Source organism: Dryobates pubescens, chromosome 13 (assembly GCF_014839835.1).
Source record: "Dryobates pubescens isolate bDryPub1 chromosome 13, bDryPub1.pri, whole genome shotgun sequence".
Lineage (NCBI taxonomy): Eukaryota > Metazoa > Chordata > Aves > Piciformes > Picidae > Dryobates > Dryobates pubescens.
Window position 1 is genome coordinate 26,702,885 of NC_071624.1, and position 26,146 is coordinate 26,729,030.

At 57.9% G+C, this 26,146-nt stretch overlaps 2 protein-coding genes across 2 annotated transcripts; both read left to right on the forward strand.

Moving 5' to 3' along the window:
• The first annotated feature begins 1,107 nt into the window (after nt 1–1,107).
• Nucleotides 1,108–20,906, forward strand: MLXIPL (MLX interacting protein like). Its single transcript, XM_054166495.1, has 17 exons — nt 1,108–1,449; nt 7,252–7,358; nt 7,512–7,594; nt 7,791–7,880; nt 8,596–8,640; nt 8,947–9,145; nt 10,348–10,425; nt 14,665–14,879; nt 14,958–15,552; nt 16,162–16,235; nt 16,695–16,878; nt 17,567–17,679; nt 17,851–17,970; nt 18,286–18,413; nt 18,707–18,830; nt 19,909–20,038; nt 20,511–20,906. Exons 1-17 carry the CDS (start codon nt 1,154–1,156, stop codon nt 20,630–20,632), a joined length of 2,703 nt encoding a protein of 900 aa, XP_054022470.1. The 5' UTR covers nt 1,108–1,153; the 3' UTR covers nt 20,633–20,906.
• Nucleotides 20,907–21,393: 487 nt separating this feature from the next.
• TBL2 (transducin beta like 2) lies at nt 21,394–26,007 on the forward strand. Its single transcript, XM_054166931.1, has 7 exons — nt 21,394–21,571; nt 21,665–21,795; nt 21,903–22,087; nt 22,695–22,846; nt 23,748–23,874; nt 24,663–24,815; nt 25,534–26,007. The coding sequence occupies exons 1-7, from the start codon at nt 21,439–21,441 to the stop codon at nt 25,988–25,990; spliced, it is 1,338 nt and encodes a 445-aa protein (XP_054022906.1). The 5' UTR covers nt 21,394–21,438; the 3' UTR covers nt 25,991–26,007.
• The last annotated feature ends 139 nt before the right edge of the window (nt 26,008–26,146 follow it).

Consider the following 26,146-nt stretch of genomic DNA (forward strand, 5'->3'; position numbering starts at 1 on the left):
GGGACATTGAAGTGCTGGAACACTCCCAGAAAAGATCAGCAAGGCTGGTGAAGGCTCTGGAACACTCTTAGAGGAGCAGGTGAGGGAGCTGGGGTTGTTCAGCCTTGAGAAGAGGTGGCTCAGGGGAGACCTTCTGGGTCCCTACAACTAGCTTGGAGCTTGGAGCCAGGTAGGGGCTGGCCTCTTCTCCCAGGTAACAAGTGATTAAGTGGCCTCAAGCTGCATTGGGTGAGGTTTAGATTGGATATTAGGAAGAATTTCTTCCCTGAAAGGGTCATCAGGCACTGGAACAGGCTGCCCAGGGGACTGGAGGAGTCACCATCCCCGGAGATGTTTAAAAGACGTTTGAATGAGTTGTTTAGGGACGTGGTCTAACAGCTGGGGGCAGGGAGATGTTGGGTTACGGTCGGGCCTGATGATCTTCAGGTCTTTTCCAAGCAGGTGATTCAGTGATTCTCTGCTCCCGTGACTCTTGCCTTGGGTGTCTGCATCCCCACTGCTCCGCTGCAGCGCCTCGGCTCGGGCCGCTGCTCCCCCGGCGCACGGCTCAGTGACCCGCTGCGCGTTGTGCTGAGCTGGGTGCCCGTTGCTATCATTTCGCCTGTTTACGTCCCTTAATCTGTATTTGTTCCCTGGGAAGTGCGGGGAGATACACGAGGGCAGAGGCACTGGGTAAATACCGCCTGCTCCTCTCGCTGCCAGCGCCGGGAGCTGCCATTAGCCTCGGGTAAACAGAGCCGACTGCCAGCGAGCCCACGGCCACCGGCCGGGGGGGGACAGGGGACCCGCAGCCGCTCCTCCCCACCTTTGCTGGGGGAAATAAAAGCCGGGGCCAAGGGGCAGGTTGCAAGAGGATGGCGGCACAGAGCTGAGGCGCCGCTGGCAGGGCGCCGAGTCCTGGCTGCCGGTGCACCGGGGGCGGGATCGGGCAGCACCGCTATAAATAGAGCAAACCGAAAGCTCTTTGGAGCTTGATCTGGGGTGGGACGAGCAGCAGCGGGCAGGGGGTGTGGTGTGCTGTCCCGTCCCGTGTTTGGGAGCGCAATGCCATGTGCTTGATGTCAACGCGGCGCTTGTAGGGCTCCAGCGCAAGCGGGACGTGGACCACAGCGCTGGGACAGTCTAATAAGGGCTCCCCAGCAGGTGCTGGGTGATGGCAGGAGCTCAGGTGGGGCTCCCGGGGCACTTCCCAGAGCCTTCAGTGGGGCCATGCCCTGTCTCCGACTCTGACTCCGACTCCGAGGATGCAGCTATGGGTGGCACAGGAGTTGGCGCCGGGGCGCAGAACCGCTCCCAGGTCATCCACAGTGGGCACTTCATGGTGTCCTCCCCGCACAGCGACTCGCTGCTCCGCCGGCGCCACCACCGCACCGAGCCCAAGGCGGCTGATCCCCGGAGCATCGACCCGACCCTCACCCGGCTCTTCGAGTGCATGAGCCTGGAGTACAGGTGAGTCCCGGAGCCCTCTCACTGGCCTGCACCTCACAGACACCCCCCTGCCCCCAGCTCCTTGCAAGCATGAGGCTGGCTGAGCCCTACTGCCCCAAGTCCCCCCAGAAACTTGTGATGTGCAACATGTTGGATAGTAGAAGAAACTCCTTCACAGAAAGGGTTCTCAAACGTTGCAACAGACTGCTCAGGGAGGTGGCTGAATTCTCACCCCTGTGTTTGAAAGACACAGAGATGTGGTGCTGAGGGTGGTGGCTCAGACCAGATTTGCTAGAGTTAGATAACCATTGGACTTGATGACCTTGGAGGTCTTTGACAACCAAAATGATTCTATGATTCTGTGTTCAAATATTGCCATCCTGGAAGGATGCAGGAAGAAAGAGCTGATGCTGGGCTGTTGACCATGGAGCTAGGTGAGAAGTTCCTCCTCTCTTTACATATAGCTTAACCCTCCTCCAGCTTCCCATGAGATATGGAGTCACTGTGTGCAGATGTAGCACCCTTACAACCAGGTCCTGCACACTCTGTAGAGCAGCAATAACCCTGTGGGCCACCAACACTCAGTTGGCAATCTAGCCAAGATCTTTCTGTCCTTGACTCTGTCCACTCATCCCAAGGTTACTCCAGCACATGCAGCAGCATTTGCAGCTGGATGGCTGCATGAGGCTTTGTCCAGCCTGTCCTGAAGGCTTCCCTCCTCCTCTCCTGCAAAGGCAGATGGGTGACTGTGTTGATCCCCCAACCACACAAATCTCTTAAGCCCAGGATACTTGGGGCTTGCTTGTTCCACAGCTCCTGGGTGACAGCAAGGGAGCCTGCATCATGTCTCTTAGTGCCTTGGTCCACATTCTTGGAGATGCTCCACCTCTTTTGGCAAGGCCTGAGGCTTTTGAGTTCTCTCAAGCATGACACTGGGACACTGCTGGCCCTGCTGTGATTTGCTTTTCTAGCCCACATACTTGCTGTACTCTGACCATTGCTGCTTGGGCTGGATGAGCAGACACTGCTGCACCCCAGGGTGCTCAAGCTCTTGACTCCTGAGATCCACTACAGGCTTGGCATGCCTCTGAGCTTGCAGGCAGAGGGGTGAAGGACAGGGTACACCTGCAAGCAGAGTAGACCACAGCAGCTGTAGGCCACCCATGGCTGGCTGTGGCACTGCAGACTCCATCACTCCAGGTGTCTCTTGCCCTTAGACTCTTTCAGGGCCTTGTTTGCCTTCTGCACAGAGTGTGACCATGCACACTCCAGCCCCAAGCCCAGCACCATGGCAAGCTATAACTGCAGCCGGACAGTAGCTCTCAGTGAGGAGGATCCACATCAGCTACAAAGTGCCACCCCTGACGGCCACCCCTTGGTGCAAGGCTAGGTCTTGCTCAGCACCCATGGAACAATTCTTAGTCTGTCTTGGACCCAGCTAGGGAGCCATTGACACTGGATGTTATCCAAACTTCATACTTAGTTCTGCTCTCTTAGAGTTCCTTCCATCCTCAAACGTGCTCCCCTTCCACCTCTCAGCTGTCATCCTCTGCAGCTTGCCAGCACCCTGAAAACGAGATGACAAGCACTGAGCAGGATCAGGTGAACCTGGACCTGCAATGCAGTGCTGGATATGCCTCTGCACCCCTGGGGCTGGCCTCTGGCTCTAGAGCTGACCACTCTGCTGGCCAGCTTCTCTATGGGCATTTCCTCTCTCCTTTGGAACCCTGTGGCAGCTTTACTAACACATTTTTGACAGCCTTGTAAGCAGTGGTTGGAGAAACATATCAAGGGTGGAAAACGGGCTTTAGAGATGCATGGCACACCTCTACTTTTAGTCTTACCTGACTTGATACTTCTCTGCATCATCTGCCATCTCACACCTTCCCTCCCAGCCAGGTTCTTCAGAAGGGCTGTTGGTACAGCACAGCCTGAGCTGGAGTGGCCAGCCAAGGGTCTCCCTGTCTTCAGGAGTCATCCACAGTTATGCTGTAGACTAACTCCCTAACAAAGCAGAAGGCACAGGAAGGGATCAGTTGGGAGCATTCAGGCAAATTGTGCTGGCCAGGAGTCCAGTTCAGCCCTAGGGAGTCATTTTCTCACCACTCAAGACTTTACTGCTGGGACCTAAGCTCCTCTTTCACAGAGGGTTGTTCCAGTGAGCCAAGGGGCCTTGCTGACACTCACTTCACACATTCATTGGGATGGGTTTATCCCTGTGGCTTGGACTCTAAATGTCCCACAGCAGAGTCTCAGACAACAGAGTCCATAAAAAACCCCATCCTTTGATGGAGTCATACAGGAGTGGGAACAGCTGCAGCTGAGTGACCCCAAACCAAGAAACCCTTGGGCAACTGCAGCCTTACAAGACCGGGCACCCACCCATCCTGAGCTCCTCGCCTGCCTTTTGGTCCAGGGCTGATTTCTAGTCTGGGATCTTCTGTCTTACTGGATTCCTTCTCTGTCTCCAGGCAGGCTGTTAAGTGTTTTCATCTTGTGAGGCTGCAGCTTCTGCTGGTGGTTGGTATCCTCCTTATCTTCTGGTTTGTGCTAGCTCTGGAGGCCTCTTTTGCTTGACTTGGTGAAAGTTCAGAGCTGGTGGCCTAAGGCTTCAGCAAACAGCTACTCAGGCTGCAGCAGATCCACCACATTACACTGCAGCCCCCGTGGCCCAATGTGGAATCAGTGACTCTGAGCAAGTTGTTCTATTTAAAACTTACTTATTTGAGCCAAATGACTGCAATTGCTTAACAGGAGGCACCTCTGGAGTTCATAGTCCAAGCCCTGGGCAGGGCAGGGCTAACTCCAAAGGCAGATCAGGTTGCTCATGGCCGTTACTCTGGTGCATAGTAAAGATGGTGAGCCCACCACCTGTCCAACCTCTCCCAGGGCTGCACCAGAGAAGAGTGGTGTCCATGTCTCTAGGTGGAGTCCCCCTTGTTCCAGCTTCTGTCCCTTGACTCTTGTCCTTTCTTGGTGCATGTCTGAGCAGTGTCTGACTCTGTGTCCTCCATAGCCTCCTTCAGGTGGTTGCAAGCAGTATGTGGGTCCTCTCTTCACCTTCTCTGAGTCACCAACCCTGGAGATATTGAGCAGATGAGCAGATGCAGTGCTGAGGAACATGATTTAGAGCTGGACTTGGCTGTGCTGAGCTATTGGTTGGACACAGTGATCTTAAAGATCCTTTCCAACCTAAATGATTCTGTGATTCTCTTCTGCAGGCTGAGCAAACCCATCACTCACCCTCCTCTTCTGTCATGTACATTAGTTCCCAACCATCTCCATACCTTCCTGAGCCTCCCTCTTTTATTTTAAGGACCAATCTGGACACAATATCCAGACTTGGACAAAGCAGTGCTGAATCTCTAGAGGGGAACTATCACTTGTCCTGACCTGACCTGCTGCTTGAGCTGTGACTTGCAGCCAGCCCTCTTTGCTGCCCAGACTCACACCATGTCAAAGGCAGTACACAAACCTCTCTCTAAACAGCACCACTGCTCAGGCTGTAGCTGAAGAGTCATTTGGGTTCCTGTAATTCATCTCCACCATTCCTGCACAGCACTTCATAGATGTTCCTGGCAATCAGAACCTGATGTTATCCCACCATGGGCTGGACTCTTACCTCTCCCTCTTGCTGGGAGACAAATGCTCTCTTGCTGCAGTAACTTGTCTCTCCAGGTGCTTTCTTGACAAGCTTTAGGGGGGAAGAAATTTTTCCTAGTGTCCAACCTAAACCTCCTCTGGTTCAACTTGAGGCTGTTTCCTCTTGTCCTGCCACTTGTTACTTGGGAGAAGAGACTGAGCTCCACTGTACCCAGCTTGGCCCACAGCTATCCAGCTTCCCAGACAACTCTTTCAGAGAGGATTTAAATGATTTCCCTTCTCATCTGGGGCACTCCATGCTCACTTTGCATGGAGAGAAATGACTGCTTGGAGAGGCAGAGCTGGGAGGGCAGAGGCACTCCTATCTGAGAGCAAACACACCGAGCAGCTCCATATCTAATCCCCAGCACAGTTTATTAACACCTTTGTCACAACCCTGCCCGTGAGTGACCCCAGATACACTCCTGCCTGCTGGGGGTGAGCTTGCCTCCCTCCAAGGCAGCACCAGGAGCAGCCTTTTTGCCTGTGCAACACAGTAAAGAGCTCATTTAGACAGGAGGGATTTGAGGGTGGATTTGAGCATGGATAATGTTTTGCTCAGGGATCCTTTTCAGGAGCACTGTGCTTTGAACCTTCTTTGCCAGACTCTAGATTTTAAAACACAATAATCCAATAAAAGACTTGAATTTGGCAGAAAAGTTTTGTGAGAGATCAAATGTGAGCCCTTAGGACTCCCAGGAAAAGCTGTCCTCCTCCAGCCAGCCCAGAATCAACCTGAGTCCCAGCAACCCAGGGAGCAAGGGAGGTCTGATGGCCCCACAGCAAATCCTGCTCCTGCTGCACTTGGCATGGCTGAGCAGCTCCTCAGCCTAGCTGTTCTCCTCCTGCTGCCACACATTTCTCTTCATGCAGCCCTACATCTCACCAGATCATTCCAGATCTTTCCTTCCACCTCCTCTTGCTGGTTGAGGGAGAGCAAAACAGTCACTTTGCCATGAGAGCAGGGGCAGCACCTTGATTTTTCTGGAGGGTCTAAATGAATCATGCAGCAAACAAGGTGCTGCTGGACAAAACAGAGTCAGTGCTGCCCCACACCGAGCTTGGTCTCAGGCTGAGCCCTGCCTCCACCTCATTCCATCCCACCCAGACCCCTTAGCTGTTGGTGGGACCTGTGTCCCCATTCCTCTGGCAGCATGGGGCAGTGAGGCCCCAAATCTGTTTGGGGCATCCCAACCCCTTCTCACAGCTCAGCATGGGGTTTGCATCCATCTCCCTGGGGAAATAATTTCAGGGAAGGGTAGGGCCATTGTGAAGGCAAACCAGGGAGCAAAGATCAGGCTGGTAAGCCCCAAAACTAGAAGGATCATAAATGGGGGGAGGTGGGGGGGGGGAAGGATGGTTAGAGGCAAAGCTCAAAGACTTCTGCTTGCTGCCTCCAGCTCCACAACAGCTCCATGGCCACAGTCCCACCAGCCTCGTGTGTGGCACAGGTGCCCAGCTGTGGCCTGTGGGCTCAGGCTGCTCCTTTAAGCCGGCTCTGAGAGTGGGTGGCACCAGTGAGGAGTGTGGCTGGTGGCCTTGACTGGCAGGATCTGGCCATGTGCCTGGGAAATGCATCCCTTCCATTGGCTGCCCTGCGTGGCAGCACCGAGCTGTTTGCCTTGGCTGCTGGGGAAAGTTCAAAATCCCGGTGATAGCAGAGTGGCCACTGTGCAGCCAAGTCCTTAACTCTCTGCCAGCTGGAGCCACAGGGCCACAGGTCCTTCCCCAGCCCCTGGACCGTGGATCAGGCTGGGTCTCCCTAGGGACAACATCTCCACCCACCCCTGTGGTTGGACACCTGCTCCCAGGCACATCCCTGCTCAGCCACTCAGTATAAAAGGGGAAGTTTGGCGAGGATGGAGGCTCCTGCTCCTTCTCTTCTTTCTCCTCCTCCTTCTCTCCATCCCTGGAGGGGCTTGCTCACCATCCTGCCCCCTCAGGACTGCTTTCCCATTTTTTGTGAGCAGCCCCCGTTCAGTGGGCCCGGTGTAACTTCGTGTATTGGCATTGGGATTAGTTTGGCTCTCCCATTAAAACTGTTCTCATTGCCACCTGAGGGGCTCCTCTTCTCTTCCCAGTCCCCTTCTCTGCTTGTGGGGGGTCACTGGGTGACAGAGGAGCCGCTGCCTTATTCTGGATGTGGGCTAAATGGAGACAGTCCTTTGCTTGGAATTTCAGTGGGAAGCTGGTGTCTCCTAAGTGGAAGAATTTCAAGGGGCTGCGACTGCTTTGCCGGGATAAAATCCGTCTCAACAACGCTATCTGGAGGGCATGGTACATCCAGTGTGAGTACAGGCTCAGAGCCCCCTCTGGCTGTCCAGGGCTGGGCAATGCTGGGTGGCGCAGGGCTGGCACCGGGGCAGCGCTGGACGGCAGTGCAGGCATCCTGCCCCGGGAGGGAGCCGCCGCTAAAGCCGGCTGTGGTTTTGCCTGTGCAGATGTGGAGAGGAGGAAAAACCCTGTGTGTGGCTTCATCACCCCGCTGGAGGGCTCGGAGGCTGATGAGCACCGAAAGCCGGAGGTAGGGCACAGCCTCTGGGCCAGGAGGAGGGCTGGGTGGCACAGGTGGGAGCTGGGAACAGGCAGAGGGCACAGCTCCTTGTGTTCCACAGATGTGCTGGGAAAAGTCTCTGACGCGGCATAAAGAAACCAGCCCTGACTGAGGGAGGGCTCTGGGGGACTCAGCTGTGACCCTCCCCCATCTCCTGCCTCCCCAGGCTGTCGTGCTGGAGGGCGACTACTGGAAACGCCGCATCGAGGTGGTGATGAGGGAGTACCACAAGTGGAGGATCTACTACAAGAAGCGGGTGAGAGGCTCTGCCCACACTGCTCCCTGCCCCACGGCGGTGCCAGCAGTGGGATGGGACATCGGAGTGCCCAGTGTGGAGCCATGGCTGACCAGCAGCAGAACATGGCAGGCTCCAGGCTCTTAGCAGCATGGGAGGGGGATGCCAGTGAGAGGGAGCTGGGTGGAGACCCCATCCCCAGCTGCCCACGATGCTGCAGCGTGCTCTGGCAGCCCGCCCTGGGCTGACTGTGCCCTGCCTGGTGTGTGATCCAGGGCGTGATTTGGCAGAGCAACCACAGCACACGTGTTGGGCTGGGTCAGGCAGGGCCATGACTCACCCACAGCACCCTGGCTGGGTTGAGATTTGCTGGCCACGCATCACTCCAGGTACCCACTCTCAGGCATGCTGGCAGCACGACCTTGACCAACCACCACGTGGGGTGGAGCATGGTCCTCCCTCCTCCCCAGCCACTCATTCAAGACAGATAAAGGCCAGGGGTGCCACTGGCAGGCAGCGTGCTGGCAGCCTCACACTGCCACACGCTGCTGGTCCCGCCACAACAGTGACTGCTCAGCCCAGACCACGTAAAGACAGAGGTGAACTCATGGCAACCGTGCTAAGCCCTCCAGTCACCTCTCTCCTGAGTGCTGTCTGCCTCTGCCCTGCCCCTGGCTCTGCCCTGCACCATGCCCACCCTGGCTAGAGGGTGATACAGGCTGTCTTCTCATTCCAGCTCCGAAGGTCCACCCGGGAGGGAGACATCTCCAGTCCAAAGAGGGTGAGTCTGCTAGGGAAGGGTGAGGAGGGGAGAAAAGGAAGGTACAATGTGGACCCCTGCACTGGGCAGCTTGGGAGGAGGGCATATGAAAGCCCCAGGGTGTGAAGAGCCCAGTGGGGTGGGATGCCAAGCATTTGGAATGCTGGATTCACCCTTCTGAAAGCACCAAATGTGCCAGGTGTGAAACTCTGGGGTGATAAATGCTGTGGGGAAAGTGAGAGCTGCCAGGGACAGCCGCTGGGGAGCCAGGCATGGCCCCTACCTGTAAGAGGTGTCCACCTGGTGCCTTGGCTTCATCTCATGCAGGATGAGGATGGCTGGAGGCCGATGGAGCAATGGTGCAACCAGCTCTTCTGCAACGTGGTGCCCATGCTGCTCGGGGATGAGGAAGAGGAGCCGGGGAGCAGGCAGCACTTCGACTTGGACAGCTTCCTCTCGGACATCTCTGACACCCTCTTCACCATGACACAGACACCCAGTGCCCACCAGGCACTCCCTGAGGATGGTAGGTGCTCTAGCAGGATGTGGAGGAGGAAGTTCAGGCAGGTAGCACACACCACAGCACCTTGCTGTGGCTTGGCTTAGCTCCCGATGGCTGCTGCCTGTGTCCTTTGGCCAGACAGGATGGGCTGGCATCCCTCCTGCCAAGGCAGGAGGAGGGGATGGATGCTCCTGCCCTGCCCAAATGGAGCTCTCCCTCTGTTTGAGCAGGGCAGGAATATCTCCTGGTATCATTTGACTCCAACCAGCAATTAAGCACCACGCAGCCACTCACTCAGCCTCCCTGCAGTGGGGTGGGGGAGAGAATCAAAACCAAACAGCAGCTCCTGGGCTGAGATAAAGGCAGCTTAATGGGACAGAAAAGAGAGGGGAAATAATAATAATGAGAATGATGGCAATAATAATAATAGCAACAGTGATGCTGGAATGTACCAAACAAGCAGTGCACAGTTGCTCACCATCTGCTGACAGATGCCCAGCCATGATGTCCCCTGGCCAGCTGCCCCCAGTTTATATACTGGGCATGACACCATGTGGTGTGGAATACCCCTTTGGTTGGTTTGCATCAGCTGTCCTTGTTGTGTCCCTTCCCAGCTTCTTCTGCCCTTCCAGCCTCTTCTGGCAGGACAGTGTGAGAAGCTGGGAAGTCCTTGACTGAGCATAAACACTGCTCAGTAACAACTAAACCATCAGTGTGTGACCAACGCTATTCTCACCCTAGATCCAAAACACAGCCCTGCACCAGCTGCTAGGAAGGAAATCAACTCCATTCCAGTCAAAACCACAACTTCTTCTCTGGTGTATCCCTAGGGACCAGCCTGGGCTGTCCCAGGTGGGAAGGGCTTTGCTGCCCAAGGAGCAGTAGCTTTGTGAAGAACCTTGCACCAGAATGCAGGGCAGGGCTGCCAGCCCTGTGTAAGCACCAGCCCAAGGAGCAGCCTTTCCCTGGAGTTCTTGGACACTTGAAGGGGTCCCAGAGGTGCTGGTGGGCTGGGTGTTGGGGATGGGATAGGATGGCCCTGGATCTCCGCAGGGTGGGCACCCATCCCCCTGCTCATGCATGGCTGCAGGGCAGGGTGCAGCGATGCAGGGTGATGCTGGGGTTGCAGCCAGGCAGGTGGGAGGGAAGTGGTGGGAGGAGCTCTGAAGTGGGGTCTTGGGGGTGCAGTGACTGGGCCCTGATGTTCCAGCTCTGCCCTCTTCCAGTGTATGCTGGGAATGCTGATATGATCCAGCCGGACTTGGCACCCCTGCAGCCCAGCCTGGATGATATGGAGATCTCAGGTAAGAGCCAGCTCAGGTGTGGCATTGCATCCCACATGGCCCAGCACAGCCTGCACTCCATGGCAGCCCAAAATGAGGGAGTCAGAGGGCTGGTCAGGCAGCAGCAGGAGCTCCTGAGGCAGCCAGAAAGCACAAGACATCCTCTGACATGAAAAAAAACCGTGGTCCAGGGTGCAGCAGGACAGGGGCTTGTCCCTGCCAGGCTGGCCCAGAGACAGACTTGGCACTGGAGTCCAGCTGGGGTGAGGGGGCACCTAAGGGGAGCACTGGGAAACAGGCAACAGCAGCCTCCTCCCATGGGGCTGCCAGCAGTGCTGCCAGCAGGCTCTGAGCCAGGAGTGTCTGTGAGCATCATGAAGTCATCTGAGACATGTCCTGCTCCCAGCTGTGCAGGGCAGTGTCCTCACACACCAGGGCAAGGCACTTCGGGGGCATGCTGCACCGGGGACCAGCTCTGCCCTCAAACACGCTGGTGTTCCAGGCACACTTTGCAGGGCAGGGCTTGGCAGCCCTCCCAGGTAGCTGGTGGCCTTGGGCAGCACCAGCCCCTCTAAGACCCCTCTGTAGGCACCCTGCAAGCTCCAAAAGCAGTCTGCACTTCCTGCAGCAGGAGGAAACCAGGGTGCTTGCACCACATGGCTGCAGGGTGATGCAAGACCAGATGCCGGCGGGGAGCAGCCTGGGGCACTCTGATGTGCTAGCGCAGGCCCTGGGCATGGGTGATGTGAGAAGGCTCTTCCAAGCCCTCCTTAGCTCTTTCCCTCCAGAGCTGTCATCAGGCTAAGCTGTGCTGGAAAGGCCTGTCCCCACTGCTGGCCCTGTGCCTCCTTTCCTCAGGTGCCTCATGTGGGCATCAGCCTCTGGGGGATGGGACAGGAGCAAATGGGGCCAGCTGACACTGGGCAAGTGTCCTGTCCCCAAGAGATCCTGCACCCTGCTGGAAAGCTGCACCAACCCCTTTCAAGTAGAACCTTGTCACAGTGGTGTCCTAACAGCAGCTCCAGCACCTCTCTTTGTGGGCTCAGCTGCCCTTTGTGCCAGCAGCATGCCACAGCCTCATGCTCAGCAGGAGATGACCAGGGACATGGCAATGCCCATCTGAGCCAATAGCTTTGGATGTTAGAGGAAACTTCTTTACTGGAAGGGTTCTCAAAGGCTGAAACAAGCTCCTCAGGGAGCCTGTTGAATCCCCATTCCTGGAGGTGTTTCAGAGAGGCAGAGATGTGGTGCTGAGGGTCATGGTTTGAACTTGGTAGAGGATGGTTGGACCTGACAATCTTAAAGGCTTTTTCCAACCCAAGCAATTCCATGATTTCTATGAGCAGCCCAGCTGTCCTTTTTTTGCCTCTGCATTTTGCTCCAGGGAGCTGCCTGGCAGTGGGATGAGTCTTGCTGCAAGCCATTACAGAATCACAGAGCTAACCAGGTTGGAAAAGACCTTTGAGATCATCGAGTCCAACCTATCACCCATCACCACCTAATGAACTAAACCATGCCACTAAGTGCCTCATCCAGTCTCTTCTTAAACACCTCCAGTGATGGTGACCCCAGCACCTCCTTGGGCAGCACATTCCAATGGCCAATCTCTCTTTCTGTGAAGAATTTCTTCCTCCCCTCCAGCCTAAACCTCCCCTGGCACAGCTTGAGACTGTGTCCTCTTGTTCTGGTGCTGGGTGCCTGGGAGAAGAGACCAATCCCCACCTGGCTCCAACCTCCCTTCAGGTAGTTGTAGAGAGCAATAAGGTCTCCCCTGAGCCTCCTCTTCTCCAGGCTAAGCAACCCCAGCTCCCTCAGCCTCTCCTCACAGGGCTGTGCTCCAGACTCCTCACCAGCTTTGCTGCCCTTCTCCCATCTCAGCATCCCTTCCTCTTCTGCCCATGCCCAGCGGCTCCACGTGGGGGGGACTGCCAGAGCTGGGGGTGGTCTCAATGCCAGCTAGGGACAGGAGTGGCATCATGGGGTCATGGGTGAATGCTGGGTGCTGGATGGCAGAGCTGCACGTGCCAGCCCACCCAATCCTGCCCCCAGGGTCACTTTTCTGGCAGGGTGTGTGATGGCTTTCCGTGGCTCAGGGATGGTGCAGAGCACCCTGGGGCGAGCGTGCGGGGAGGGCACCGCGGCAGCCGGCGCAGGGTTGGCACAGGGTTGGCACAGGGTCACAGGGCTGTCACCATGCCTGGTGGCTGTGGCAGAGCTCAGTGCCTGTCACTCAGTGTGTGCAAACCAATCCCCAAATGAGGAAGCATCTCGTGTCTGCGGCGGGTGCCGGGGCACGGCGTGGGGTGGATGGAGACCTCCTGATGGCAGAGGCAAGGGAGCAGCCCAGCCCCAAGCCCTGCTGGCACCACGCTCCAGGTAGGACCCATGCTGGGCACCAGGGGGTTGGGAGCTGGGCTGGCCATCCCACAGGGTGGCATTGCCCCATTGCAGGGCTATCCCAGAGCCTGGGGCCGGTGCTGGAGGGTCCTTGGTTTGGAGTGGGCTCTGTGGCTCTGATCCCATTGGAGATCAGCCTCGGGTTTGGATGTGATGTCGAAGGTGTGGTGTGGCAACCACATGAGCTCTTCTCCCTTGAGGAGCAAGGTGCCCTGGCCATGCTGTGCTGTCTGGGAGCGGGTCAGGATGATACAATGGTGGAGAAGAGTGCAGGCAGGAGCTGGGGGGTGGGGAAGGGGCAGACAGTGGAGGACGGGGCTCCGAGGGGCTGCCAGCCACCTTCCATCCCTGCAGCGCAGTGTGAGGCACAAGAGGAATTGAATCTGCAGAGCTGGGCACTGGAAACGCCTATAAATACTCACAGAGTGTAGGGCACAGCCTGCTGTGGGCACAGAGGAGGGCTGGGGACAGCATGGAGCTGGGTGCTGTGCCCTGGGGAGGCTGAGACCCTGCCTGGCAGCAACGCAGCCCACAGCCCATGGGGAGGCAGGGTTGGCTCTGCCACGTTCCTGGGCATTCACCATGTCCTTGGTAGGGGGAAGGGGCAGTGTGAGGGCTGAGCGTGGCAGCTCAGAGGTGGCACTGCCCCGATTCACATCGGTGTTATCCTTGGCTGGCAGCACATGGCACTGCCAGAATCATCACCATGCTCAGCCCCTTGGCATCCCACTCAGCTGGCAAATTTACAACTCTGGTGCAGGCTCAAAAGGGTCACAGGTCTTTGTGGGGTCCAGCCAGGGCAAGCCAGGTGTTGGAGTCTGTGTCATGGCCTGAAGGGAGATCAGAGTCCTAGCAGCCCTGCCAGTGCTCAGGACATGGCTGCACATGCCAGGTAGGTGGCACAGGGCCTGTTGGCAGCATTGCTTGTGCCAGCCAAGGTGCTGAGAGCATGGCCAGGTACTCCCCAGAGGGGATGTGAGTGCCTGTGTCCTGGAGCGGCTGCTCGGGCACAAAGCCTGTGCCAGGGGCTGTCGGGCAGCTGCCTGCAAACTTAGCCAGCACTCTGCTCCATTCTGCATCCTGCTCCATCCAGCAGCCCCATAGTCATCCTTTCCAGGGAGAACTCTCCCATGGTGATGCCCAAGGCAGCGCTGGCACAGGCAGCAGCAGCGCCAAGCCCTGAGCTGGAGGCTCGCATGGGGCTGGTGTGCCCTGGGAGCTGGTTTCACCAGGAGGCAGCTGCCCAAAGCTCCCAGGCAGCCCTTTCCCTTCGTGCCACGGTGTCTGGGCCTGGGGAAGGAGCAGGGTTATGGAAAGGGGAGAGAGGAAGGCGGAGGAGTCGTGGCAGGGTCACGGGGCTCGGCCTGGGGACGGCCATGGGATGTGGTTAGCCACAGGCTGCACGCACGGCAGTGCCAGGGCAGGGAGGCAGGCACTCTAAGCCACTCCAAAGGACTGTCCCCCACGACCTGGGGACACTGTGACCTACTCCTCCATCCCTTCCTGCTATGGCTGTCCTGCAGTCTGGCTGTCATGGTCCCTGCCCCAGCCCAAGGCAGGTTTGGGAGGGATGGCACAGCCACGGAGCCCCTGGGAGTAGCCCTGGCCCTGGAGCACGTGGTGCCCAGCTGAGTGTTTGGGACAGGGTCTCCACCCCTGGGTGGCATCCTGGACAGCTTTTCCTGTCCCTGTGCATGTGGCAAGGCTGGTCCTGGGTGCGTGAGCTGCCTCTTCCCTCCATACTCCAGCATTTCACAACCCCAGTGCCAAATCTGCTGGCAGAGCAGGGGGCTCTCCCAGCCCCAACAAGGTGAAGCTGGGACCAGTGCCTCGATGGCAGTGCCACTAACGGGGTATGGGCAGGTCTCCTCATGCCTGACCCTCTCTTTTCACTTGACCCTGCAGATATCTTCCCCACCTACCGACCACCACCATCACAGACCCAACCAGGCTACCAGGAGCCACCTTGCTTTCTGCCCATGGCTGATTCCCTGTTCAGCAGTGGTGAGGCATTGATGGGTGCCCGGGGGCTGCCCGCAAGCCCTGAGGCCCCAGTTCCACCCAGCACCCTCCTCCAGGTGAGCAGGGTCCTGGCCTGTGGTCCACAGCTGCCAGTGCCCCAGCCACCCCTCCTGACCCTCTTATGTCTCCTGCAGCCCAGCAGTGCCTCCCAGCTCAGCCTCCATGATGCCTTCCTGAGCCCCGAGCTTCCCCCGGCCCCCCTGCCCCCTGAGCCCCCTGCCACAGCCCCCAGCAGCCTCAGCCCCCAGCTCAGACACAAGCCCCCACTGCAGTACAGCCTCCCCAGCAAGTGCCTTGGCTTGGAGACACCAGGACCCCACTATGCCCCCCCCAGTCCACCCCCTGGGGCACCACTCCTGGGCCCGGACCCCCTGTTCTCCCCTGCCTCAGCTCCCCGCTCCAAGTTCCCCTTTCCCAGCTCGCCTGGCCCCTCGCTCCTTGCCCACTCTGCCTCCCCCCTCTCAGCACCCTCCTTTGCCCCCCATGCCCCTCCAGGACTGGGCTACACCACAGGCATGGTGCTCTCAGGGTATCCCAGCCTGGTTGCTCCCCAGATCCCTCCCCCCACCCTGCTGGGCGACCCCAGGTTTGCTCCCCCAAAGGGGCTGCCCCAAGGTGGGGGCGGGAGGCCAAAGGTGAAGCCCAGTGGCACCAAGGTGAAGAGGGGACCCCCAGCATCACCTCACTTGGCTGTGCCCAACCCCTGCCTGAGCCAGCTGCTGACTGCAGGTAATGGGGCCGGGGGGCTGTGGGGGGACACTGGGGTGAGCCCCAGGATGGCAGAGAGGATGTGATGGGGGGGGATTGGAGGGGGGACCCCACTTTCTATTCACTGAGGATGCTGAGCAGGTCATGCAGCTGTGCCCATGGCATGACAGTGCCAAAACCAGGGGTGAAGCTATGACCAGAGGAGTTCCCCTGGCATCAGCAGCCTCGGGGAGGCCAGGTTGGCACCAGGGCTTGGCCAGGGGCACCGCTGATAAGTCCCTGTGCCCCCAGCCTGGTCATCCTGGCCCTATTGGCATGGATGGGCTGAGGGTTACAGGTGACCTGCCCAGCTTCCTTCCCCTGTGTGTGATGGGACAGGTCCCATGCCCCAGGTTGTGTCCCCAGCACTGTGCATGGCTAAGGAGAGGCTGGGGATGCCTGACTGCACCAGGGATCCCAAGGGCATCCCTGCCACAGAGACCTGCTTCACCCTTCTCTGGGGCAGGCAGGCAGGGAAGGGGCCACAGCAACACCATTCCTGGGGGCTGGCTGTCCTGTGAGGCAGGAAAGGTCCCCAGAGCCCAAACATCCTCACACAGCAGTGTCCTTCTGCTCCCTGCCCTCTTGCAGCCAAGCAGGACCCAGCCCTGGATGCTCCACCCCTGATGGGTGCAGGACTCATGCCCTCCTCCCCTGTCTCCCCGGTAAGCAATCACCTGTGCCTCAGGTTGGGAATTGTCCCCCCACCCAGGTCAGCAATTGCCCTTTCCTGATTGCTGGGGCAGGGGTGGAGATGGAGCAGGTTGGGAGATGAGGCTCTGTGGGGTCACCCTTTGCCAGGTGGGGCTGGACAGGCAGGAGGGAAGCAGGGGACATGTGGCTGGGGTGCTGGGGAGGCACCTGTGTGGTTTTCCCATGAAAGAAACAGCACAGAGGTGGGAAAGACCTCACTTGCAGGACCCCTTTCCTGGTAATGCTGCCCTGGGCCGATGGGGCTGCCCCTGCAGATGGTGGGATGGGGCTTCCCAGACCCCTTCCCAGCCCCCTTGAAGAAGTTCAGCTGCCAGTGCCTTGGGACCAACTGACCAAACGGAAAGGTTTGGTCCCTAGCATGTGTGAGGCGCTGGCCTCCTGACCTCCCACTTCTCTCTGCCTCCTTCCAGCAGCAGAGCACCGTCCCTGAAGTCCCTGCCACCTTCCTCTCCAGAATGGCCCAACTGAGCCCAGGGCTGGCTCCTGGCTCCGTTCCTTCCCAAGCAGTGCCAGCACCGGTGCCGCTGGCGGGCACCCGGCCAGACTCACTGCTAGTCCCCAAGGCAGAGCGGCTGTCCCCAACGTCCACCTGTGGTGAGTCTGAGGCACCCCAAGGGGCTCCACAGGACACTGAGCTTCCTACAAGGAGCTTGGCCCAAACATTGTGGGAATGTTCCATTTCAGCTTCAATGCCAGGCAGTGGCACTGACCCAGCTGAGCACAGATGACTCCTCCCTTCCACAGGAGAGGGCAGAGTGCCTTCACCTGCCTCCATCCACAGGGACAAAAGCAGAAACAGGAAAAGGGGAAGGAAAAAAAAGCAACATGTCAGACAGTGGTTTTGAAAACCCAGAGCTTGGTTTCTGAGCAGGAAGCACCCTGCTTTCACCCACAGAAACCAGAGTGGTGGCTGGAAACCAGGCTTTGATGTCCTTCCCAGTTTCACTTTGGTGCTGCAGAGCGCAGCCTCGCTGCCCTTGGGATTCTCTCCTGGCAGTTCCCACTTCCTGAAATGCTGGGAATGTAAAAGGTCACATCCCAGACATTCCCATTTCTGAGCAGTTATGAGTGGCATTTTTGGGATAAGGCAAAGCAATGAGATATGTTGGGATGCTGGATCAGAGCAGCTCCATCAGCAGAGCAAGGTGGCTGCCCTGGAGCTGGGGGTAGGACTGGGGGCTGCTTCTCTCTGCCCATCCCAGCGTGGGACCCTGGTGTCAGCCCACCATGAGGGGCTGCTGCTGCTGCCCCCCTCCCCAGATCACCTCCTTTACTTTGGCAGGCAACGACTGGCCCAAGCCCAGCCAGGCTTCCCCGGGACCAGCTGCCGGGCTGGGCACTGGCATCACCCTGCGCCACCCTGCACCCCGTCGGGGCCGGCCTGATTCCAGCAAGGTACGGCAGGAGCAAGAGCTGCCTTGGCTGTGGGGGCACCGCCTCTTTCCTGTCGCCTCCCAAACTCAACCCCTCCCTGCTGTGAGCTTTGGGCAAGCCTGTCCTCCATGGGCCTGCTGGCCCGGGGGCCGTCCCTGGTGGCGGGAGGCGGCTGACAGCCCTTGCCCGCAGACGGAGAGCCGCCGCATCACGCACATCTCCGCCGAGCAGAAGCGGCGCTTCAACATCAAGCTGGGCTTCGACACGCTGCACAGCCTGGTGAGCACGCTGAGTGCCCAGCCCAGCATCAAGGTGAGTGCCCAGGGCTGCACCACCGGCTAGCCCTGGGCATGCAGGGACAAGATGTGTCACCTGGGGCTCCTGACCTGTGCCCCAGTCCATGGGCAGAAGGCTGTGAGTACACACCAGGCACATGGAGACCAGCACAGTGCAGCTGTACCGGGCTGGGCTGGGCTCTGGAGCCTGTGGCAAAAGCTGCCAAGGCTCAGCAGCAGCAGCAGCAAATGTGGCAGCTCACACTGCCAGCCCTGCTGCACAAAGCGCGGGGTGCCTGCCACCCTGCCCACTCAAGGGCTCCCTTCACTGTCTCATGCTGTGGCCCCACAGGTCAGCAAGGCCACCACCTTGCAGAAGACAGCAGAGTACATCTGCAAGCTGCAGCAGGAGCGGGCAGCTCTGCAGGAGGAGGCACAGCGGCTGCGGGAGCAGATCGAGGAGCTCAACGGCTCCATCAAGTAAGGGAGACAGGGCTGGGGGAGGCAGGAGGAACCCACTGCCTGCAGCGGGGTAGCCAGGCAGAGCGAGCAGCAGTGCTGGGGAGGGACACAGGGGACACAGCAGGTCTCCTGAACGCCCCCTAGGACCTGCGTCTGCCTGTCCTCCCTCAAACCCTTCTTGCATGAGGGATGATGCCCAAGAGGCAGCACTGTGTGGGATCAGAACTGTGTGGGGTCACCCCCATGGCTCCCAGCCTCCTGAAGCCATGCTGAGGGCTGAGCAGACCCAGAGCACCGCTTGTGCCCCGCAGCCTGTTCCAGGAGCAGCTGCCTGCCACGGGGGTGCCCATCACGCGCCAGCGCTTCGACCAGATGCGCAGCATGTTCGACGACTACGTCCGCTCCTCCACGCTGCAGAACTGGAAGTTCTGGATCGTATCCTTTGGGGCTGCTGCCTGCTGCTTGCTCTCACCCCTCCCCCGAACTCCAAGTCCTCTGCTTCGCCCACAGCTCCCAAGTCTGTGGAGCCCCTCCAGCCTGAGAGGCTCTGGGGACCACGGGGAGATGTTTGCCAGCCGAGGGCACGGTGGTAGAAACACCCTGAGGTGGTTGTGGTTAGGAGAGAGCTCCTGATACAAGGGAGCAAATGGAGTTAGGAGTGACTGTGCAGTCCTTGGGGAGAAGGAAAGTCACTGGCAGGGCTGAGATTATACAGGGAAGAGCTCCTGGTGACAAGGCTCTGAGAGGCAGCAGCCATCAACTAGGGATTAGGAAAGGTCCAGACAAAAATGTGGGCATATGGTTGCTCGGTCTTGGTGGCTGCATGGGACAGCCTGGAACCCTAGGTGGGACACAAGTCTGGGCTCCACGTGATGGAAAGAATGGAGGGGACCAAGGGTCATGAAAGGAGTGATTAGAGGGCTGGACCTGCTTCTCCATGAGCAGGGATTAGACTCTGCCAATACCTGACCCAGTGCTTCCAGTCCAGGCACGGCAGAGGTGATTCCTGAGGCAGGGCTGTGGAGCTCCTTCCACAGAACACTGGGTGTACTGAAGCCAGCATGGAGAACACACTCATGGTGGAAATACCTGCTGTAGATTACTACACACACAAAATCATAAGTCCCCATCTCTGGTACCTGCAGGCTGGGAGCACTGGGAGAGCACACTGGGCACACTGGTGCCCTGCTTGGGCACTTTAGAGGACACTGCACTAGCTGTCTCCTTGATCTGCTCTGGAAGAGTTATCTTGTGTAATCAGCCCCTTCTGGCAGCCCCAGTCATGACAGAGATTACACAGCTCTCACACTCCCTGCCTTGGGTGTCACTTGGGTCCCCATGACCCCACCAGTGTGGGCTTATGCCCAGTGTGATGTGCAGGGAGGAAGGACCCAGCAAATCTAACCCATGGCTGGGCAGGGAGCTTTGTCCCGTTGCCTGGTGTTGCCCACACCTGACACAAGGGAACCATGGTCTTGGCAAGGCTGGTCCTTAACTTCTCTGTTCCCATCAGTTCAGCATCATCATCCGGCCCCTCTTCGAGTCTTTCAATGGCATGGTCTCCACAGCCAGCATGGAGAGCCTCACCCAGACATCTCTTGCCTGGCTGGACCAGCACTGCTCCCTCCCAGCACTTCGTCCAAGTAGGTGGCCCCGTGCCTGTCCCTGGCGCTGTGAAGAAGCAGGGCTGTCCTGCTGGCATGGACTGATGAAAAAGCAAAGGGGCAAAGGATAAGGGTGTCCTGGGGGGCCACGTGGCTGGTGCTGCACCACACTTCTGCTGCATGGGGGGAAGCAGCTGTGGGACATTCAGGGCTGCATGCTTGGTGCTTTTCCATGTTCCTTTCACGCCTGTACTCCAGCTGACCTAGCTTATGCTGCCCTAACCAAAGAGTCCATGTCCTGGCTGGACAGGGCTCAGCCCTCCCCAAAGCCCCACAGGGTGGGTTTACCATGGCCCATTCTGCTGGAAACTGTGGTAAGGAGCTGTTTTGGTGTTCCATGGACCAGAGCAGGGATGGAAAGCACCACCTCCCCTGGGATGGGTTAACCCAGGCCCCTTCCAGACCCCAAGGCATGCAGGTGCAGCTGACATGTCTCTTGTCTTCCCCACAGCTGTCCTGAGCTCCCTCCGGCAGCTGAGCATTTCCACCTCCATCCTGAGTGACCCAACCTGCATCCCTGAGCAGGCCACACGAGCAGTGGCAGGGATTGGACGCGGTGGCAGCTTCTCTTAGCTGCTCCCAGAGGGGCTTTCCCAGCCTTGCCAAGACCCTTGGTGCTGCCAATGAGTGCCTTCCAGTGCCAGCAAGGAGCCCTCAGTGGGGCCATCACCATGGCCAACCTGCTTGAGCAAGGGAAAACCTGAGGACACAGAGTCCTTCTCCAATGTATGCTGTCTCAGGCAGTCCCTGCCTGTGCAGGGACAGGAGCCCTGGTCCTGCATCCCAGGCCCTGCCAGACCCCAGCGTGGCTGGTACAGCCTGGGGCTCTGCCTGCCCAGAGACCTGCGCATGGGGAAGCTGCTGGACGGTGGGGCGTGGCTGTGCTGCCTGATAAAGAACTTGCTCTGCCTACAGCTCTCAGTGTGGTTCTTGCTGCCCCAGGTCTGCTCTGGGTCAGGGCTGGGGAAGGCAGCACTGGGTAGGAGCACGGGCAGGGGATGAGCAGGGGAGTGAGGGCAGGGGTGGGCACGGTGAGCAGGGCTATGGGGGCAGGGACTAGCAGGATGAGGGCAGAGGTAGGCAGGAGCATGGCAGGATCAGCGTAGAGGCTGGCGTGGGCAGAATAAGCTGGGGACTGAAGGCAGGGGTGGGCAGGGGCGCAGGGTGAGGGCGCAGGGCAGTAAATGCCACCCCTCGGAGCGGGGCAGTGAATGCCAAATCCAGCCGCCAGGGGACGCCCTGCGCGGAGCTGTCGGCGGAACAGCGTGGAGCCGGCGCGCTGGGCCCCGGCGGGCGGGGCGGGGCGGAGCGGGGTGGGCCGGGCCGGGCCGGGGGTGGGTCGGTCGGTGCCGCCCCGCTGAGCTGGCGGCGGCGGGAAGATGGAGGCGGCGGCGCCCGGCGGATTGGCGCTGCCGGGTGCTTTCGCCCTTCTCCTCATCCTCCTCTTGCTGCTGCTGGCGGCCGTGCTGCGCCGCGCCACCTCCCGGGGGCTGCCTGCCGTTCCGCCGGACGGTGAGTACCGGGGATACGGCGTGGGGCCGGGGGCCGGGCTGGCCAGGCCCGGTAGCGACGAGCCGAGCTGACCCGACCGTCCGCTGCCCGCAGGTTCGAAGGCGAACGGCCACGCCGTTGCCAGGCAGGAGGAGCACAGGAAGGCGAAGCAGCCGGCGCGGAACCGGAGGGACAAACCGCAGCAGCACAACTTCACGCACCGGCTGCTGGTCGCCGCCCTCAAGGTACCGGGTGTGCCTCGGTGTCCCGCCGGGGCCGGCGCCTCCTGCCGCACCAGGACATTCTCTCCCCTATCCTCTTCCTCCCCGCCGTGACCGCGCTCTCTCCGTAGGGTCACAGCGGCTCTGTCTCCTGCCTGGACTTCAGCAGCAACGGCAAGTACCTGGCGTCGTGCGCCGACGACCGCACGGTCCGGCTGTGGAGCACCCGGGACTTCACGGCCCGCGAGCACCGCTGCCTGCGCGCCAACGTGGGGCTGGACCACGCCGAGCTCGTCCGCCTCAGCCCCGATTCTCGGTACGGCCAGGCCTCCCTACACCTCACCCTCAGCCCAGGGACCGCTTGGGGAGTGTTTGCACCAAGATGTCCTGTGGACAGAACTGCTGCTTACAGAGCCCAAGCCTTGGATGGGATCAGTGGTGTGTCCTCTGGATCGTGGAGAGGACATCCCTTACAGAGTCTTAGTACCACTGATTTGTGGCCTCCTGTGAAAGCAGCTGGCACTGTAAAGTGGATCTCAGGGCAAATATGCCACTGCCCAGCTTGCTGCACCCGGGCAGGGGACTCTGCAGCTGGGTTAAGCTGCTCTGATGGCCAGGGGAGAGAGCTTTTGCTGGCAGGAAAGGCTGGTGGAAAGCTATGCCCTGGCACTTTGTGAGGTGGCCTCTTTTAGAGAGAGGAAGGGATCTCATTTCCAGATGGGAAGTAATAAATTCCGTTCTTTTCCATTCGGTGCTGCAGTTGAGCTAACACAGGGAGAAAACTCGATGCCCTCGTGGAGCACACCGCTTTTTATTTGCCAGGGTACCCTTTCCCCAGGTGCCACTGAGGGTTCCCTTACCTGTTGTAGCTTGGCTGAGCTCAGGTAGCCTCTTTCTTAACAGTTCAGCCTGTCTTTCCACAGGGCATTCATTGTGTGGCTGGCCAATGAAGAGACTGTTCGTGTCTATAAAATGACTAAAAAGGATGATGGCAGCTTCACCTTCACTGCATCTTCTGGGGACTTCCCAAAGAAGCACAAGGCTCCTGTCATTAACATAGGAATTGCAGAGACAGGTACTACTCACTTATTGAGCCTTGAGATCAACTTTAGTCTCCTTGTAAAGCAAGAGCTGCTGGGTGGAAAGTGTTGGGGGGGTTTGGCATTCTCAATGTCCATTTTTGCACTGGTGCTTGGTTCTCTGTAGTCTCTTAGTTGCTGCTTCTTAGGTTTTGTTTACTGCTGACTGAACTGAAGGCTGTCATTTTCAGACAGGTGATGTTCCTGTAAGCACAGAACTAGCTCCATGATGAGCACAGGCTCTTGATTTGCATTTTCAGGGTGCTGTTGCAAAGAAGTTTGATCTCAATATTGAGAGGATTGAAGCTCTCTGGCCCATCAGTCTTTTTAATCAGTCAAAAGTATCTCTTGTGAATTCATTTGGACTGTATTGGACTCCTGGGATCTTCCAGAAGAGGGGCTGGGGTTGGGGATATGTCTCAGTGGTGAGGGCTTGGTGGATGAATACTTCAGGCATGTGGCAGTGGGCAGTTGGAAGCAGGTGGATTGAGTTCACCTCTGTAATAGGAGAGCAGAGATGTTACTGAGACCTTTGTTCAGCTGTGAAAGTGAAAACTCAAGAGCTGCAACAGCTAACTGAAAGGTGAAACAGTAACTGCCTGTCCAGGCTGAGATGGGAATGCAGAAAGCATTGCAAGTGGAAAGAAGCAGGAGTCCAGAATGCTGACACAACCACTAAGCATGGGACTGAGTGAGTGTCTTGTGGTCAGCTACCTGCCTGCTTTCTGGGGCTTGAAAGCCACCGGTATGCCCTGTCCTGGGAAACTGACAGTCGCTGAGCTTTCGTGGTGGCTTTGGTTTTCTTGGCTGTCCAGACAGAGGTTGTCCTGCTTAGGCACTGTTCTTTGATAAGCCTGTGGTAGGGAGCTCTGCTGATCTTTGCCTTTTTTCCCTCAGGAAAGTTTATCATGACAGCTTCCAGTGACACTACCATCCTGATATGGAGCCCGAAGGGTGAGGTCCTGGCCAGCATTAACACTAACCAGATGAACAATGCCTATGCCACGGTGTCACCTTGTGGGAGGTGAGGGGCAGGAGGTATTCCAGGCTGCTCCTGCTGCAGGGTGGGAGGCTGCAGGAATGAACAGCAGCTTTGCTTTTCCTCAGGGCATCATCAGTTCACACCATCAGCAGTTAGCTGGTATTCTAATGCAACTTTCAAAGGGTTTAAAAAGGAATTCTGGCCCCTGAGAGCAGCCCCTCCAGGAGTGCTGACTGCTGCCTGCATAGGCTTGGGTACTGAGTGGGTTGCTGTTGCTGTTAACCCTGTCTTGAAGAGCTGAGGAGAACAGCATTGGCCTGAGATAGCAGAGGTGGGACAACACTAGCAGCATATAAAAGCAAGCAGCATTTCTGACTTGTTGGTAACCATTTAAAGGTTAATTCTAAAATTAAAATTGTAATTACTGGGAGATCTGTTTATCAGGAAAATCTTGTTCCCTGCTCTGTCTCTAACATGTTGCTGCAGGAAGATCTGCCATGCTCCAAGCTCAGTGAATTTGGGGATCAAAAGCATTTACTTTTTGTTAGGAGCTTCTCATTCCCAAGCTGTTGTGGTCCCAGGGGCTTTTCTTAGCCTTCCCCTTTACCAGGCTGGTTTCAGTGAAGAGGAAAAAAATATCAGCTGATCAAAGCAAAGACTTGAAGACAGGAGTCTGGATAGGTCTGCCTTCACACAGCCCTGCCTTATGCAGGAGAGAGAGAGAACTGAGCAGAGACCGGAGGATAGACCTCCAGGGCTGGTGCCACGGCCTGGCCAAGGCAGGTGCTCTGTAACAGATACCCTGTGTCTCTGCTTGTTCATTCACCCAGGTTTGTGGCATCCTGTGGCTTTACCCCTGATGTGAAGGTGTGGGAGGTGTGTTTTGGCAAGAATGGAGACTTCCGGGAGGTGGCCAGGGCTTTTGAGCTGAAAGGCCACACTGCTGGCATACACTGCTTCTCCTTCTCCAACGACTCCAGGAGGTAAGTGTGTGCCATCTGCCTCCTGAAGTGAGCTCAGCCCTTCCAGTGCACACCAGCAGCCTGTGCAGTACTGGGAGCCTGTACTCTCCTGGGAGCCCAGGGTGGCCAAACCCCAACTGTCTCCTGCCACTTGTGCATTCCCCATGGATTTCAAAGAATCACAGGATAGAATCACAGAATTGTTTTGGCTGGAAAAGACCTTTAAGGTCATCAGGTCCAACCATTCTCTACTAAGTGTGGTTCTAAACCATGTGCCTCAGCACCACATCTCTGCCTCTTTTCAACACCTCCACAGATGGGGATTCAACCTGGGGACACTATTGCAGTGTTTGAGAACACTTTCAGTGAAGTTTCTTCCAATGTCCAATCTGCACTTCCCCTGGTGCAGCTTGAGGTCATTTCCTCTTGTTCTTTAACTTGCTGAGAGAAGAGACCAACCCCCACCTTGCCACAACCACCTTTCAGATAGTTGTAGAGAGTAAGAAGGTCTCCCTCGGTCTCTTTCTCCAGGCTAAACAGTCCCAGCTCCCTCAGCTGCTTTCCTCCTAGGAGTGACCACTCTTAACGCTCTGAAAAGTTTAAGGACTGTGTATAACAAACTCATGCTTCCCGAAAGAGTTCTCTGTCCACAAAGCATTCCTGGTTCAGGGGCATGGCAGGGGAAGAGGCGCTGCCCAATTTCCTTGTGCTCACCTGTGCTCTGTCTCCTGGCTGGCAGGATGGCAACCGTTTCCAAGGACGGCACGTGGAAGTTCTGGGACACAGACGTGGAGTACAAGAAGCAGCAGGATCCGTACCTGCTGCTGACGGGGAAGTGCGAGGTGACCGAGCCTTGTCGCATCGCCCTGTCCCCCGACGCTCACGTGGTCGCCATCTCCAGCGGCACAGACATCGTGGTGTACAACACCAGGAGAGGAGAGGAGGAGGAACGCTTCGCCGGCGTGCACGGGCAGTGCATCACAGACTTGGCTTTTGACACCAGCAGCCGCTACCTGGTGTCAGCTGGGGACCGGGCCATCCGCGTCCTCCACAACACCGCCGGTCACAGGGCCGTGGTGGAGGAGATGGAGACCATGCTGAAAAAAACTGGCAACAAAGCCACCCGGGAGAGACTGGAGCAGCAGATCTCCAGTGCCCGCAAAGCGCTGGCCGCAATCTATGGCAAGAAGCACTAACTGCCCCAGCATGGTGGCATCTCTGAATGGTTACAGGCATCTGTGTTCTGCCCGTGGGGACTGATTGGGGTTTTTTAATAACTCTGAACAACTTTAATAAAAAGGAGTGTGCAAACTGTGTGCCCAGGACCTTCCTCATGTGCTTTCCTCATCTGC

Coding starts and splice junctions, on each gene's coding strand:
- MLXIPL (XM_054166495.1), top strand. CDS start 1,154: ATGGCAGGAGCTCAGGTGGGGCTCCCGGGGCACTTCCCAGAGCCTTCA. Junction 14,880..14,957: donor CACCCAGCACCCTCCTCCAG/GTGAGCAGGGTC, acceptor TGTCTCCTGCAG/CCCAGCAGTGCCTCCCAGCT. Junction 15,553..16,161: donor GAGCCAGCTGCTGACTGCAG/GTAATGGGGCCG, acceptor GCCCTCTTGCAG/CCAAGCAGGACCCAGCCCTG.
- TBL2 (XM_054166931.1), top strand. CDS start 21,439: ATGGAGGCGGCGGCGCCCGGCGGATTGGCGCTGCCGGGTGCTTTCGCC. Junction 21,796..21,902: donor TGCTGGTCGCCGCCCTCAAG/GTACCGGGTGTG, acceptor CTCTCTCCGTAG/GGTCACAGCGGCTCTGTCTC. Junction 24,816..25,533: donor TTCTCCAACGACTCCAGGAG/GTAAGTGTGTGC, acceptor CCTGGCTGGCAG/GATGGCAACCGTTTCCAAGG.